General features: G+C 57.2%; 6 protein-coding genes across 6 annotated transcripts; 4 read left to right on the top strand and 2 right to left on the bottom strand.

The window, feature by feature from the left end:
* Nucleotides 1-276: 276 nt before the first annotated feature.
* Nucleotides 277-892, top strand: SODALDRAFT_282702 (N-acetyltransferase ats1; the record flags this gene model as incomplete). Its single annotated transcript, XM_028608353.1, has 2 exons — nt 277-319; nt 390-892. The coding sequence occupies 2 exons, from the start codon at nt 277-279 to the stop codon at nt 890-892; spliced, it is 546 nt and encodes a 181-aa protein (XP_028463937.1).
* On the bottom strand, nt 592-2,504 carry SODALDRAFT_58412 (hypothetical protein). The gene has a single exon (XM_028615505.1). It carries the CDS (start codon nt 2,268-2,270, stop codon nt 954-956), a length of 1,317 nt encoding a protein of 438 aa, XP_028463936.1. The 5' UTR covers nt 2,271-2,504; the 3' UTR covers nt 592-953.
* A 1,236-nt stretch (nt 2,505-3,740) lies between these two features.
* Nucleotides 3,741-6,480, top strand: SODALDRAFT_283376 (apses-domain-containing protein; the record flags this gene model as incomplete). The annotated part of the gene is made up of 3 exons (XM_028608407.1): nt 3,741-3,833; nt 3,987-5,787; nt 5,858-6,480. The coding sequence occupies 3 exons, from the start codon at nt 3,741-3,743 to the stop codon at nt 6,478-6,480; spliced, it is 2,517 nt and encodes an 838-aa protein (XP_028463935.1).
* Nucleotides 6,481-7,278: 798 nt separating this feature from the next.
* On the bottom strand, nt 7,279-9,546 carry SODALDRAFT_337267 (VAC1 protein; the record flags this gene model as incomplete). The annotated part of the gene is made up of 4 exons (XM_028612667.1): nt 7,279-8,183; nt 8,253-9,100; nt 9,167-9,189; nt 9,271-9,546. The coding sequence occupies 4 exons, from the start codon at nt 9,544-9,546 to the stop codon at nt 7,279-7,281; spliced, it is 2,052 nt and encodes a 683-aa protein (XP_028463934.1).
* Nucleotides 9,547-10,277: 731 nt separating this feature from the next.
* SODALDRAFT_282982 (siroheme synthase) lies at nt 10,278-11,252 on the top strand (the record flags this gene model as incomplete). The annotated part of the gene is made up of 3 exons (XM_028608376.1): nt 10,278-10,382; nt 10,473-10,954; nt 11,057-11,252. The coding sequence occupies 3 exons, from the start codon at nt 10,278-10,280 to the stop codon at nt 11,250-11,252; spliced, it is 783 nt and encodes a 260-aa protein (XP_028463933.1).
* A 1,065-nt stretch (nt 11,253-12,317) lies between these two features.
* Nucleotides 12,318-15,710, top strand: SODALDRAFT_320566 (hypothetical protein; the record flags this gene model as incomplete). The annotated part of the gene is made up of 1 exon (XM_028609549.1): nt 12,318-15,710. One exon carries the CDS (start codon nt 12,318-12,320, stop codon nt 15,708-15,710), a length of 3,393 nt encoding a protein of 1,130 aa, XP_028463932.1.
* Between the last annotated feature and the right edge of the window lie 576 nt (nt 15,711-16,286).

The raw sequence follows: 16,286 nt of genomic DNA, 5'->3' as shown, positions 1-16,286 counted from the left end.
GATTCCTCCAAAGGACGTTGCCGAGGCCTCGAAGGCCCCCAAATGCCGTGCCACAGCCCCTAGACCCCTTGCCCCACCCATTGAACCCGCATCGTGCGCCCTTTTGTGTTGACAAGGCGACAAGATGGGCCCCGCCTTTTGGAGTCGTGATCGTTGCAGTTGCATCGAGCTGGTGTATAAGTAAGCTCGACCGTCTCTCGTCTTCTTCCTCCCCCGTACGATCCACCATCCACCGTTCACCGCACCGTATACTGTTCCAAAGACTCGAGCACCACCATGCCGACAGCTCCCTGTACAGTCCGCCACGCACGGCGTGAGGGTACAAAGACCACTTCCTTATCACTGGGGACCGTGCTGACAGCTTGAATCCACGGCCGACCGCGGTATAGACGTCCCCACCATCCTGTCTCTGATCAAAGAGCTCGCCGAGTACGAGAAGGAGCTCTCAAGCGTCGAAGCAACCGAGGCGTCCCTCGCCCAAACGATAGCCTTCGTCCCGGACGGCTCCGACTTCTCCACCCCCGGCGGCGCGGACGCGACGACCCCGACACGGCCCGCGCGCTGCCTGCTCCTCTTCAACGAAACGGGCGCCCCGGCCGGCATGGCGCTGTATTTTTACAACTACAGCACCTGGCGGGCCCGGCACGGCATCTATCTCGAGGACCTGTTCGTGCGGCCCTCCGAGCGCAAGAAGGGCTACGGCAAGCGTTTGCTGTCCGAGTTGGCCAAGGAGACGGTAACGTCGGGCGGGGGCAGGCTCGAGTGGGTTGTGTTGAAGTGGAACGAGCCCAGCATCCGGTTTTACGGGAGTATCGGTGCCAAGTCGATGGACGATTGGGTCGGGATGCGGGTTGATGGCGACGCATTGCCGCGGTTGGCGGGGTTGGAGTAGGCAAGGCGAAAAAAGAAAGTCGAAAATTCGAGCGGTGTTCATGCGTACTGAATACTATATTCTAGACAGGCGTCGTGGGCGGATCTTGTTGTTTCGGATTCTGAGACTTTCTCGCCCTGTCGCGGCCGGGACGCGCTGGCGCCTGCACAACACTCTCCTCGCTCGTCTCGAAGAACCAAGATCGGCTCGACGGGGCAGGGAAGACGCGGGTCGGATTGCCCCAGTGGAATTTCTTGGCCTGGGTGGCCGGGTTCTGTTCCACAAAGGCGGTCGATTGCCAGAGGTGCACGTATTCGCGGCGCATATTGCGACCCGTCGGCGGTCGGGAGCGTTGGTTCTCTTGCTGCGACCAGGGACCGTCATCCTTTTCCAGGGTGAGGCGCCAGTAGGACTTCTTTTTGGGCCTCTCGAGGAGCCATACCGGCGTCGTGGCGTAGGCCGCCCAGTCCCGGGCTGTGTGTTCTTTTTCTCCTTGGCGTGTTGTTTCCGTTTCGCCTCCTCCAGCAGCGAGTGGTTGCGATTGTTGGGCCACGGGTCGACGCGGCCGGACCCTCCACTGGTCGGACGGGAGGTCTCCGCGACTGGCGGCTGCCAGGGTCTCCCACTCGGTCTTGCTCACGGGGGGCATGATCTTGTTCGCCGCGTTTTTCCACCAGTTTTCTATCCGGAGGCGGCGTCTCTTCATGGGCAGAGGCTTCCCCCAGATGTTCTCCTCGTTGGTTCCGGTGGCGGGATTGGAGTTGGTGAAGTGAGATCGAGACCAAGCGGCAGGCGAGGCAACGTCGTGGTGTCGGATCTGAGATTTGACATAGGCGAGGAGTTTAGGGGTGTCCCATTTGTCTTGGAGGCGAGGAGGCAACGGGCGACCCTTTTCGTCCGTACCGGGTCCCAGGGGCTTCGATTTGGCATCCCCTCCCTCTCCTTTCCCCTTGCCTTTCCCTTCGACAAGACCGTCAAGCTCATCCAATCGGGCTTCGAGAGCGGTTGAATCAGCGGGGGCATCATGCTGGACGAACGTGGCGAGCAGTTCCCGACGACGTTTGCCTAGGCGGCCAAAGGCGTGGCGGAGGGTGCGTCGCAGCCGGGCGACGTCACCCAGGTTGCTGGCACGGAGACCCTTGAGGTGGCGATTGCCTTGCCATATTGCCCTGCTTGAGATGTGGTTGGATTTGCGTGTAAGTTCCTGGAGAGATTCCGAGTTGTCCTTTCTTCTTCGGCCGAGGGCCTCGACTTTGCTAAGTTTGTCTCGCGTGGCACGAAAGCGTTCTCGTATGCGGGCGACGAGATAGGGTCGGCAGATCTGGGGGAAATAGGAAGCTTCGCGGAGGAGATGTCGATAGAGATGTAGTGGCTGGATGGGGCGTGAGAGGGGAATCATGGTGAGATGTTGACCACGGGTAAGGACGTGGTAAGTTGAAGTTGAGAAGTGGGAGGAGCTTCTTTCGAGCTTCTTTCGAGCATCTTCCGTCCAGAGCTAAGTACTTCGTACCTTACCGAGCTGGCTGCAGGCTGCAGGTACAACACTTTGTTTGTGTGGAAGGAATTACCGTACCTTATACGGAGCTACAGCACTGTCTTTTCGTCTTAGTAATCCTCGCGAATACCAGGCCCGTGCACTCGCTTAGCTCCACATGATCACACACCTCGCCACAGTGTGAAGTAAATTTACTCCGCAGGAAACTCAACTTTTCAAGTCTCCATCCATATAAGGTCCCGCAGCTTTTACGAAGAGGTGAGATCATTACAGTGCATATACAGTGAACGAACAGTCAAGAGTACGTACCTCTGTCTTCCACACGTTCCCACATTTCCCATTCTCCTCCTCCTCCCCTCTCTCACCCCGTGTCTTGCATCGACGCGAAAACACGCTTTTACGCTTTTTCCTCGACACGACATTGCGCGAAAGAGACACGTCGGCCACCACGCACGATTAATTGAAATTCCTATTCCAGGAAAAGGCTCCATTTCCTCTCCTTGGCGAGTTTCGTGCTCCATATGGCAACTTTTCGTCGGTCATGTCGTGCAGCACAATTCAATTGAGCTGAATGGACTGAATTGAACTGCATGTGGGCATCGTCGTCGCCTTCACTTTCACCTTCACCTTCACCGTCCTTACTCCGCTCCCGTCTCTCCTATCCGTCTGTCTTCCTTCGTCTATAGGGGTTTCAGCGGCCAATCCAAAGGGGGGCAGAGGCCATCTTCATCTCTGTTGCTCTGACGACTTTTACCGTGGGCGTCTCCCACCCCTTGAACACGTCACCTTTTTCCGATCCCCCGTCTCAAGGCTGGACGACTCCTCGAGTTCGAATTCGAACCCGATTGAATTGCAGGAAGGAGCCATAACTCCTTAGCCTAGAAGGCTCTGTGGCCTCTCTTGCCTACATACCAAGTCTCGACCTTGACCTCACTTCCTTCCTCGGCTTCCTTCATACCACGCCACAGCTTCTTGCTGTCGACCGACCCGAGTCTCCATCGGCATACCCCATACACGAGCATATGCTATCCTATATTTCCACGACGGACCATAACCTGCATCATTTCCGTCTTTCCATTCTTTCATCCTCCATCCTCCATCCTCCTTCCCTCGGAGCCCAGCCTTTCATGTCGCCATCCGTCCTGCGCCATCTCTACCGTCTCTATTCGACCTCTTCCGTCCATTCCCTCCATTCCCCATCGTCATCGCTCGGTCTCCCTTGAGTGCCGTCTGCGATCTTGTCTCCGGATTCACCCACCCTGCGCTGGTTGACGCCCATCAGCTTCTTCGCCTGTCCTCCTTATAGTCATCTGCTTTCCCATCATGATGCCCTCTGGGTCCCAGTCCCAGCCCTCGTCCCAACAATCCTTCACCATGAGCCAGCAATCCCAGACTGGCCTGGCCTCTTCAGGCTACCGCCCGTATGATACATCACGCATGCCCAACGAGGCGCCTCAGATTTATTCGGTACGTTATCCATGATATCTCAAACCAAACTGCCAAACTGTTCACCTGCTCCTTCTTCTGCTGCCTGACAATGTCGTTATGTCGACGTCGAGATCGAGATTGAGCATACCCAACTGGCCGGCCGAGTCCCGCTAATACAGATACCCCCTATAGGCCGTCTATTCCGGCGTCGACGTCTACGAAATGGAAGTTCATGGCATCGCCGTGATGCGTCGCCGAAACGACAGTTGGCTCAACGCTACCCAGATTCTCAAAGTCGCCGGCGTGGAAAAAGGCAAGCGGACCAAAATCCTGGAAAAAGAAATTCAGACGGGCGAGCACGAGAAGGTCCAGGGTGGCTATGGTAAATATCAGGGTACCTGGATCAAATTCGATCGTGGTGTCGAGGTCTGTCGCCAGTACGGCGTCGAGGAGCTCTTGCGCCCTCTCTTGACTTACGATATGGGCCAGGACGGCGGCGTGGCAGGCCGTGGTGACTTGAACACCCCGACCAAGGAGCAAGCCATGGCCGCCCAGCGCAAGCGCATGTACAACGCTGCCAACGACGCCCGCGCTAGTGGTCTCAGCGGCACCTTTTTCAAGAACATCTCCTCCACCGCCTCCCACGCCGTTGCCGCCATCAGCAAGGCCCGCTTCGAGTCCCCCGGTCCCCGCGGCCGCAACGGTCCCACACGAGCTCCCAGCTTCAGCCGCCAGTCGTCCATGACCGGCGCCAACCCCACCGGCGGCAGTCTCGACGACCTGCCGCCAAATTCCCAGCAGAGCTATATATCCGACTATGGACATCAGTCCAACCCCAGCAATTCTCAGTTTTCCACCCAGCAGTCTTTCGCCCTCTCCCACGCACATTCCCACTCCCACTCCCACTCCCATGCCCACCCGCACGCCCATGCCCAACAGGGCTATGAGACCACCGAGCCTCCAAGGAAGCGCCAGCGGACAACAATGACCCCGGCCGATAGCTTTGGCTACCATAACGCTGCTACCGACGCCCTACAGGACGCTTTCCCCGGCTCGCCCACCGAACCCAACGAATCCTTCATTTACTCGCACGCCGTCGCCGCCACGAACGCTCCTCCCCACGACGGCTACAGCCCCCTGGAGCCTCTCCGCTACGAGATAACGCCCGAAGCCGAACACAAGCGGAGCATGCTCATGGCCCTCTTTATGGACGTTGACCAAACCGCTCCCGACCCGTCCCAGTACGACGTGCTGCGGTCCCTATCCCCATCCGAGCTCGACATGCCCATCGACCACCAATACCATACCGCTCTGCATTGGGCCGCCACCCTGTCGCGCATGCCTCTGTTAAAGGCCCTGGTCAACTCTGGGGCGAATCCCTTCCGTGTCAACGCCATGGGCGAGACGGCACTGATGCGGGCTTGCGTCGTCACCAACTCCATGGACCACGGCTCCTTTCCCGACCTGCTCGAGGTCCTCGGCGGCACCATCGAGGTTCGGGATAGCAAGGGCCGCACCGTACTACACCATATCGCCATGACCAGCGCCGTCAAGGGTAGGAACGCCGCGAGCCGCTACTACCTAGAGAGTCTCCTCGAGTGGGTCGTCCGCCAGGGCAGCGTCCCGACCCCGGCCGAAAACGCGAACCAGGCCGCCAACACCGAAGCCGGCGAGGGTGGCCCGACCAGTTCGCAGTCGCAGCATCAAAAGATGGGCATCGGCCGCTTCATGACCGAGGTCGTCAACGTCCAGGATTCTTCCGGTGACACGGCTCTGAACATCGCGGCCAGGATAGGGAACCGAAGCATCATCTCCCAGCTACTCGAGGTTCATGCCGACCCCCACATCGCCAACCGTGCCGGCTTATGCCCCCTAGACTTTGGCATCGGGGATGGAGTGGCGGACGACGCAGAGGGCGAGCACAGGGGAGAACCGAACGGACCTCCCACCATTGTAAAGCCGATCAAAGGAAGCATCGAAGATGTCCTCGCATGTACGTATCATACTGACAGCCCTTCCAAGTGAGTATGGTCGTCTCGAACCCTGCTAAGCCTTTTCGTTAGCCATAACCCACCTCCTCAACGAGAGCAACCAAACCTTCCAAACCGAAATAAAAACCAGACAAGCCAACCTCGACTCCCTCCACGCCTCCCTCCGCACAGCATCCACCCAACTCAACGAAGCGCGCCGCAACCTCGACTCCCTCCAACAAACGGTCAAGCGACAACAACTCGCCCGCCAAAAAGTAGCCAACCTCTCGCACGCCCGCGAAGAAGAACAAGTCCGCCTCGCGCAGGAACAGAACCGCACGGGCCGCGACTCCGAAGCCGCCGCCTGGGAGACCGAACTCGGCGCCGTGCTCGAGGCCGCCGGCGACGGGACCACGGGCGACGACGACGCTTCCGCTGCCGGGCTGCTACCCACTGCCGCCGTGCTCAGGGCGCGCATCACTGCCGTGGGGAGTCGGAGGGATGCGACGCGTAAGATGGCCCAGGCGCTGCGGGGAAGGAGTCGGGATGTAGAGGTGCAGTATCGCCGGGTCGTGGCCATGTGCACGGGCGTCCCTGAGGCGGAGGTGGATGCCGTTGTTGATGGGCTGTTGAGGGCTGTGGAGAGCGAGAAGGGCGAGTTGGAGGTGGGGAGGGTGAGACGCTTTCTCACTGGGGTGGAAGGTGTTGTGAACTGATGCCCTCCCCTCGCTGTCTCCTTTTTTTTTTTTCTTTTTTGCATTTGCATTTGCATTTGCTTTCCCGTTCTTTTGGATCAAGAAAAAGACTATGGCTGTGGTATCAGTGGATGGGGAGAACAGTATCTCCCCTGCCAACTTGTTGGAGAGATGGGTTCGGTTCTCCCTTATGACACCATTTTGTGCAAGAGGCGCATGTGCAGGAAAGCTGTACAAAGTGTTGCAGCTGGGCGGGCAAGTCTGGACTGGGGGTTTCTGTTTGCCCAAACACAGCCGGGGTCGATGTGAAACTATCGCCATCCTTTGGTTTCGGATGAGATTTTGGGGGCGTTTTCTGGGATACGACCGCGGCACACAAGGCGTACTCGTAGAGAGACGCCTATATTAAGTGTTTATTTCTTTTTTGGCTCGATGATACCTTCTGATGGCGAATGAATTAATTCTTCTTCCGGCAACGAGGGTCCGATTATGGACGAGCAGGTTCCTTTCGGGGCAGATGCAGAGATATGTACAATTAGCATTGTAGCTGTAAATTCTCTTGGGATTTTGGTCCTTGGCCGTCATCTTTGGGCCTTGCAAGTCATGATCATGTTATGTTGGTGATGCCCAGTGAGAAGGGAAATAAAGACATGTACGCCAAAACACCTTGCAATGCTATGCTGAACCCAACCGTACATCGTATGGCCCTGGAGACCGTGACCTTGGTATGCTCCCGGAAAATTCAAAACGGTCCTCTCGACCTCTGCTTTCGAATATCGTCACTAAGAGCGGCATCCTTCACCACGTCAGTTGCCTCGCTCACGCGTACAGTCCCTGCCACTTCTTCTCCACCTCGCCGACCTGCCTCCGCACCTCCTCAATCTCCGCCTCCAACTCGTCGGCATTCCTCGTCAGGGCCGAGACTTCTTCGAACCTCCTCGCCCCCCGCGCAGCCTCGACCATCTGCCTCACCATAAACTGCTGCTCCTCCAACACGATGAGCCGCTCGCGGAGCTCCTTCTCCTCCGTCTCGAGCGCCGACACCTGCGTGCTGGCCTCGCTCTCCGCCTGGCTGGCCGTGTCGGCCGCGTGCTCCCCGTTGCGACGGAGGGGGGAAAGGGACTGCTGCTGCTGCTGCTGCGTCCAGGAGGACGAAGACGAAGACGAGGCCGACCCGTTCGAGCTCTGGTGTTGGAGGGCGAGGAGGCGGGATTGGGACGACTGCGAGGAGCGGGAGCGGAGCACGTGCGGGACGGATTTGAGGGTGAGCATGTGGGTGTGGAGGAAGGTGGAGGATGCGCTGTAGATGGCTTGCTGGAGCTTGAGTTGGGTTTTGGAGGTCGTTTTGAGGTCGCGTAGGCGACGGGCGGCGGTGTCGTATTTGGTGAAGGCGTCGACGAGACGCTTCCGGACCTTGGACGCTTCTTGGATCTGGGCATGGGTCGGCGGGGGGTGGTGCTCGTTGAACCCCTGAGAACCTTCGGGCTGGAGGGCGAGGAGGGTGCGTTGGAATACGGGCATGAGCTGACGGATACCGCGTTCAAACTGTCGGAGAGTCTCGTAGGCTCGCTGGTCGGCTGGTTTGAAGGCGAGCGAGGCAGCAAAGTCGCGCTTGGAAAATATAGTATGGTTGCACGCCCGACACATGCGGATATCAATGTTCAGCTGGCCAGATGTCGTCGGTGTCGTCGCCATGAAAGGCTTCTCTGTGGTTGAAGTTGCAGCTGTGATTCAGTTCTCAGCCTCTAATGCGCATTAATTAGACGACACATATTGACGACGCGACAACTTACAGCTTGCCACACTCAAGCCCAGTTCGGTCGAGCAAGCCGTCCGAGGGTCGGCGCAGACGACGCGGCCACAGATGCGACAGTGATGTCGCCTGAAGGTCCAGGAGCGGAACTCCTGTTGACAAAAGGGACATTGCGACACCGAAGCGTCATCTTCCCAGGTGACTACCGACTGTTCGAGGAGTTTCCGCGCATTCTTCTGGCCCGTTAAGCTGGCAACCGACAGCGTGCCGTTCGTGGCTGGCAATTCTTCGGGCGGGTTCGCGAGCAACGACGTTAACCTCGTCAGCCGCTTCTCCAGCCTAGACGTTTCCAGGTTCTGCCTCTCCACGCGCTCCCGACGCATAGCAACGAAGGCATCGGTGTGGTCAATCAACACGCCATTGTGGTCGTTGTACCCCTCGCGCGACTTGTAGCAGGTCTCGCAAACTCTGGCCCAGAAACCACGGACAGGCTCGTGTTGCGCCGATCTGGACAACTTCATCTGATACATGGTGTGCTCCTCGCAGAAGAGACGACCGCAGCTTCGACAGTTGACGCTCCCGTTGACGGGCCCCAGGCCCTTCCCGCACAATGGGTCGGTGCATCGGTCGTTTATGGTCTGGCGCTGCCAATGTGATCTCGTTATGAGTTCGTCGGGGTCTACGGGGGCTTCGACAATAGCCTTGGAGTGGGAGGGGTGCGGAGGAGGGATAGATTCGTTCGATTCGAAGACGTCGAGACCGCGGAGTTTCTGGTTGATAATGGAAAGGGGTTGGAAGCGCTTGGCCTTGCGGACCTGTTTGTCGAACCATGTCCTGACCTCATCTTGTTCGACTTCGGCCAATTCTTGGTGGGCGTCGTCGATGTGTCTGGATAGGGAAGAATTAGACGACTAGGCCTGGAATCTGCCTCTGTTTTTTTGGGCCGCTGCTCACCTATTCAGTTGAAGCAACGTCAACTGAGGAGGTGGATTGTCCGTGTTAGCTAGGCTTGGAGGAATAAAGGACCACTCCCTCTGAACACTGGTGGCTCAACGTACCATCTCTTCCTCGCATATTGGGCAGATCAATTTCGTACTAGACGCCTCGGGTAAAGATGGATTGTCCAGGCTTATCCTGGAGGTCAAATCCTGGGCGACAAATTCGGGTGCCTGGTTCGAAACCGGAGGGGAGGCTGATGACGAGTTTATGGACAGGGTGCTATCGGAGGGGGCGATGGGACTGGGTGCTCGCTGGGGGGCGGCGGACGGTACCGGGGGAGCGAGGCCTTTGCCGCTGCCGAGAATACGGCCGCCGCCCAGCTTGCGACTGGACATGACGGAAGACGATGAAGAGAAATAAGGAGTCGATCAGAGGTGGTCGGTGTGAAAGAAACGGCGGGGAGGGGGGGTATCTAGGAGCTCATTCGGTCGTTCGAACTTGAGGCAGAGAACAGACAAAAAGGGACGAGGGCGATGATATCAGGTCACATAAGTAAAATTCGAGGCAAAGGAGAATCAAAGATGTGTTGTTGGTATAGTTGAGAAAGTGGGAGATCCAAGGGAAGACCGCAAGGCTGCGGCTGCGGCGGATGCAGGAGGAAGAAGCAGTGAAGCAGGGAACTGGACCAGGGATTCGGGAGCTCAATGGATGGTTCACCGACGGCGGGGCCCCACTTTGGGTTGTTGGTCGTTGGTGGTACACGAGTACTCAGTACATGTCCATGCACCCATCTGTTGTACTACGTTCAATTGGTGTAGTAGAGGGATACTTCCTTCGAGCAAAAATCCGAATAATTGAAACAAGTTTCTGCGTATCAATCTTCTCTTAGTGGGGTACAGTACTCTGTACTTCCATCATCCACCCATCTGACCGGTGAGACAAGATACCAAAGGAAGCGGGGGAAATGCCATGAACATCCGCCAATTCTTATCTTATCTCTCTATCTTATCATTACCATAGCTCTTCAGAAAAGCGGGTGCCCTTGGGGTCTTTCTTCTTCGTCATCCTCTTTGTTCGTCTTTCCTCGTCCGCCTCATTCCTCGCATTTGTCCATGATACAACCAAGATGGCCGAATCATCGAGGAAGTTTCCCGAAATCCAGGGAGGTGGCAGCTTAATGATCGCTTGGCAGATCAAGGGCAAAAACGTGTTGGTCGTTGGTGGAGGAGAGGTAGGCCTATTCTCCCATTCTTCCCCTCCGTGTCTTCGGCGTCAAAGGACTGACTGGAAGGTAACTTGATCATTGCTCCTCTCTATCCAGGTAGCCGCAGGGAGAATCTTGCACGTCCTCAACGCCGATGCCAACGTCACTGTCGTATGCCCCGCCTCGGGCCTCAATCCCGAAGTCTCCCACCGCGTCTCTCGGGGTCAGGTGAAGCATGTCGACCGCCTCTTCGAACCTTCCGACTTGGACACCGCCGATATGGTCCTCGTAGCCGTCGATGACCCTGCGGCCTCGACCGTGATTTGGAAACTATGCAAGGAGCGGCGGATCCCCGCCAATATTGCCGATGTACCCCCGGAATGCGATTTCTACTTTGGCAGCGTGCACCGCGACGGGCCATTGCAGATTATGGTCAGCACCAACGGGAAAGGTCCCCGTCTGGCCGCCCTGATCAGGCGGTATATTGCAAAGACGCTGCCCAAGAATGCCGGGAATGCCATCGAGGCCATTGGTGAGCTGAGGCAGAGGCTGCGGAAGATAGCCCCGGCACCCGAAGAGAGCCCCCAGCGCATGGCATGGTACGTTCTCCCTTCATCACCTTCTGCCTTCACCGCTGCTCTTTTCCTTGGCCCATCAAGACAAGCTATCCTGGGTTAAGCTGACACGAGCTACATCTTCAGGATGACCAAAGTCAGCAACACATTCGAATGGGACCAGATGTGCGAGCTCACCGACGAGGACATGAACAACATTCTCACCTTTTACTCCGACAACAAAGTTCCTTCCCTTGATGAGCTGAAGGCTATGAGGCGTGACTCTGGGCAGCCAAAGTCCGAACTCTTCGACGGATCCTTCGGCTTCAGTGTCGGTGCATGAGCGACGATGAGGTATCAATGTCTTTGGTGCACCCACTACGGCTATGAATGGACGGCCCTGTCGAGGACAGCAACCAGGCTGCTGAGCTGAGACACATATTTAACGTCCTTACCCTCTACCGGGTCTGGAGAGCCGTCATCTCCAAGCGGAAATGAGCATTCTTCCGACGTACAGCAGCTCTGGGCAAGACTTGGTCTGGTCCTTCGGGGTATGCATAGAATTCGTTCCCCCTTCCATCGGAATCTACAAATACCTCGCCTCAGCACGTCCCTGGGGTGTACGATACCGTCTGTCGTACATATTCTAGTCGAGTACGACTTTGGGTCTTGTCCCATGGATTCGGATGAACCATGTGGAGAACGGCGTGCCCGTGAGCTTTCTGGGAGAGTCCTCTTGGCATAGCCAAGGGTTACCCCTGAGAAGCCGTCTCAATTCTGGCGGGAAATATGTCGACTATGTACGACTCGAATCTATTTTCGCAGAAAAGTTTTATATAACTACCAAATAAGCCAGGCCAGTTGCTTCTTCCGTCTCGACTTTTCTCTCCTATCTCCTCTGCCCCTTGTTCCCTGTTCCCTATCCTTGACGTCTTTGTTGTCCGGCTCCGGTATCTCAACAACCTCCCCCTTCGTTGCGCTCCTTTGTCCCCTTCATATTCAACGTCCTACCTGCATGAGGTGCTCTGCCTCTGTTCATTGTGTCAAGTCCTCCGGCTTCGACCCACCCGACGTGCCCTTCGACAGTTCGACCATTCCTCTGGCCTGTGACAAAGAAATCGACCAAAGACGGCGGAACAGTTTTTCAAGAAAGGGAGCAAACATGCCATACGTCTTCTCTTTTCCAGATACTCAACTATTCATTTCGCCCGCTTATCTACCGGTCAAGTTGATTCTGTTTTTTTTTTTCCTTTTTTTTTCTCGTGCTTCCCAACCCTCAGAAGCAATCTGTGGTTTGACAATACGTCGATCATTGCGCACTGAGAAGATTCACGACCCATCCACACCCAGCCTGCATGACAGCGGCCTTTTCGCAGACGGAACATCGGCCTCCACTCAGTCAGGTACCATGCCGAAAGGAAAAGGGTCGAAAAAGTCGAAGAAGGGCAAAGGCCTTTCAGGACCACCCCAGGGACAGCAATCCACCCCTGACGTCTGGCCCGGCTCGGACGATGTTTTCTGGCTCGGCAAACCCAGGTTGCAACCTGAAAATGTAGAAGCAACGGCCGCCAGAGGCATCAACCGATTCAGGCCCCTCCCGCCCGGGGCGGCAAGGTGGTCGACGTACCAGGACCAACGCGAAGGGTGCGAGCCGTTTCTCAAGAGCTTGGGCTATGGCCAACAGTTTCCAATGCCGCCGCTTGAAGACCCGGATGCCGAAGCAAACCTCGATTTGGTCTGCGGCGAAGCCGACTTCCATGCGCGCCGCCTATTCATCGAGTGGAACTCCCTCCGTCGAAAAGTCGGGGGTCTTGACTGTGCTGTCCTCCGCAACGCCGTCGACCACCTATTCAAGAAACCCCGCCGTGACAGGCAATCTTTCTTCGAAGACTGCTGGGAGGCAACATTGCGCAATTTCATCGACCTGCCCGAAACGGCGTCGCGAGGGCGGCTGGCCCGCATCGACAGGCAAGACATTGCCCACTTGCTGAACCACCTCGACCACGTCGACCGGAGCCGGATACCAAGAGACGAGTCCGGCCCGGAAAGGGATCTACACTGGCCGCGCCTCAAGGCCCCTCACGTCTTCCAGGACGAGGGGAACCAATATGAGAAGCTCAACTTCGAACTCTTCTTCCACTTCCTCATGCCCCGGATATGCCAGGAAAACTTGAACGACCCGCGGCTGTTCATCAACCTCCTCGTATCTCGGGGCCGGCACCACCCAGCCAACTTCACGAGGCGGGACATGCAGGAGTCGTGGTGCGGATGGGCCACTCGGTGGTTTTCCACTTTCACTTTCTTGCCCGACGTGGCCGTGTCTTTGGATGTTCCGGACTTTGAGTACAGCGAGGGCGACCACGAGAGGATGTTTCTCCAAACCCACCTCGGTCCGAACTTGCAGCATAACTACCGCAAGCTTTTGTACGAGAAGGAGGCGAAAACTGCCCAGTTCGACTGGCAACGCGGACGCGGCTTCCCCTTCAGGGTCGGCTTTGCCTGCTTATATATGCAGCATGTCATTGTCCGATTCCTGAACGTGGTTTCGGACGCGGCGACGATGCAGTGGGCATCCGACATCCGGGAACTACCCATGTCCCAACCAGTCTGGCGCATCGAGGGCCTCCCGGACTATAGAGACGAGTTCATCAACATCCAGGGGTGGGGTCACGTGGGGATGGTTCCGGACTTGAAGAATGCCGAAAGCATCCAGAAGTCGAGGCTTCGGGATTTCTCCTCGCCCCAATGGTCGGATATGCGACTCTGGAGCAAGCATTTCCGAGCTCGCGCCGACGAGGCTCTCCTCCACCTCAAGCGATTGATGCACCACACCGACTACTTCCTCGAACAGGTCGACATGGTTCTCGATCACCACCACGGCCGGGTCGTCGATGTCGACGGACAAACGCTGCCATGCTTCCTGGAAGAGACCAGTAAATTGACCCGGGGAAATCTCATCTTCGACGTTGTCGGGCGGATCTTCTGGCGGGCCCTCCTCGACCTAGAAGCCCACGCTACTCTCGCCATCGAGTGCTCCACATTGAAGACAGACCTCGTTCCCTTCCACAGCTCCACGGATGGCTTAATCGAGTCCATACGGCCCTGGCACGACGTGTCGGAGGCCGACAACCTCGACGATCAGCTAGACGTCCTACTCTGGCTCAACACTCACGTTCGGTGGCTGGCCGACTACTACTGGCGCGAGATTTGCGATCGGGGCATCTGGGTAGCTGGCCCCCATGCGCGGGAACACTTCTTCAGGGAGACACCCAATCCGGGCGAGGCAGACCTGCCGCAGAACCCAGGAGAGCACGGTGTCCGCTTTCGACTTCAAGATGCCGCCTTCTTCGACGACGTGTTTCCGGGAAGCGAGATGGACAGCCAAGAGGTCGCTACGAACCAGGTGTCGCTCGACTATGAGGAGCAACTAGAGCGCGCGCATAAGGTCGTGGGAGCGCACATATTCAAGCTCCTGGGGGACAAGAGGGCCTTGGGGTTTGCCGGGCTGGCCAGCGTGGTCGAATCAATGGCACCCATGGTGCAGCCCCTGCTGGACGCGGGATACTTGTCCAGCTGGGTGGTCGATCCGCTGAACACCATGTACTGGTGCGCCCGGCTGGAGGAAGAAGTGGACTTGTTCCAAGACGTGACGGACGACTTGACTTCCCGCCAGGCCGACGGCGACAAGGACTTGTCTCTCTACGAAGACAGCAAGACACTGACGAGCCTCCGTGCCCTCGAGAAGATGCCCATCCTCGACAAGGACGTGGTCGGCGGCCACCATCTCCTCTCCCTCCTCCAGCGGGACGGCGGTCCGGACGAGACGGAGCAACAAGCGCGAAGGAGGAGGATGGACCAGAAAGCCGCCATCAAGAAAGCGTGGCTCGGCTTCGTGGCGCGGCTGACGGGGAAGAAACGGTCCAAGCTGGAGGCGTACAATTTCAAAGACAACATGTTCGACGTCGAAGAGGTTGGGACGCTACCCCCCGCGTTCGCCAAGCAGTGGCACGAGATCTTCGACCCTTGGTCGGCGGTGGCGGTCGATAGGGAAACCTCCTCCTCCTCCTCCTGGGCTTATAGCCGCGATTACGACGGCGACGACGACGAAGACGACAAACCGCCGCCGAAACCCCAACTTTACGTACCGCCGCCCAAACCGGCGCCGCAGACGCAGACGCCTCCGCGCCAGGCGAGTCCCCCGAGTCCCCCGAAGATCACGACGTCGCCGTCGCTGAAACCGGTGCACGGGCGACAGAGGGGCGACCTCGAGCAGAAACAAGCGCAGCGGCTGACGAAAGCGGAGCGGAACAGGGCGTTCCTGGAGGAGTTCCCGCCGCCGGCGGCGCCCGCGCCCCCTCCGCCCGCGAAACCGGCCCTGCCGCTGGAAGTGTGGAACACGCTGGACGAACTGTTCGGGGGGAAGAGGAACGTCAGCGTGAACGACATGGCGGCTGCGTTCGGGCACCTCGGGCTGAAGGGGGAGATGGGGGTGGGGTATAAGTTTGATTTTACGGAGAGGACGCTGTTTCCGCGGCCCAAGGACGCTTGTCTTCTGCCTTTGACGTTTCATTTCCCGGAACACCTGAAGACGAATCAGTCTATCAATCGGACGCAGATCGTTTGGGCCATTGGGAAGAGGCTGTATAAGACGGGGATCACGCAGAAGGGGTTGGAGGAGACGTATTCGGGGTGTCCCGGGTGGTCGAAGCCGAAGTGGTTTGGGAGTCCGGGAGGGGACGGGGAGGGAGGGGAGGGAGGGGAGGGAGGGGATGGAGGTGCGGCCGGGGAGGCTGGGGCTTAAGTGGCCGGAAGGGTATTCGTATTCATTTGTAGTGGCTGCTCGTGTGTGTATTTCCTGATTCGAGGAGGGCTATGTGAAGTTCTCGTGCGGCTGTTATTGTTGCTGTGAGTTCTCTGGGATATTTTTGATATGCAAAGAGCACCTGTCTGTCTTCAATGTTGTGTATAAAATTCGAAACGAGTAACTTTTCGCTGGAACATGAAGTAATAATGGCACGGATAGAATTTATAAGTCGTCGGGCGAGCCGGCTGATCATGGTAAGGCTATCAGATATATCCTCGGTAGATCTTACAGCGGAGAACTACTAATGCACTTAGTGGACTGCGTCTATCTTCGTCCAAATGTCTATGAGGCTATTATAGTTAAGGAACCCTATGCAGGATAGTGACTTCACCGTAAAGCTTTGCCAGTCGATCAAGCCATAAGCATTAGTAGAAACACCCGTACGCTATCGTATAGTCTCGTATAATTATATACGCTAGTAGCAGGATAAGCCGTAAGCTTATGATTATTCGTGAACACCACTCATAAATACTCTATTTTCAAAATAGGGCGCATAAACTCGCCCTATTTACT

The sequence above is a fragment of the Sodiomyces alkalinus genome (assembly GCF_003711515.1).
Source record: "Sodiomyces alkalinus F11 unplaced genomic scaffold SODALscaffold_10, whole genome shotgun sequence".
Classification (NCBI taxonomy): domain Eukaryota; kingdom Fungi; phylum Ascomycota; class Sordariomycetes; order Glomerellales; family Plectosphaerellaceae; genus Sodiomyces; species Sodiomyces alkalinus.
The sequence above is the reverse complement of the archived record's forward strand: the minus strand, read 5'-3'. Positions and strand labels throughout refer to the sequence as shown.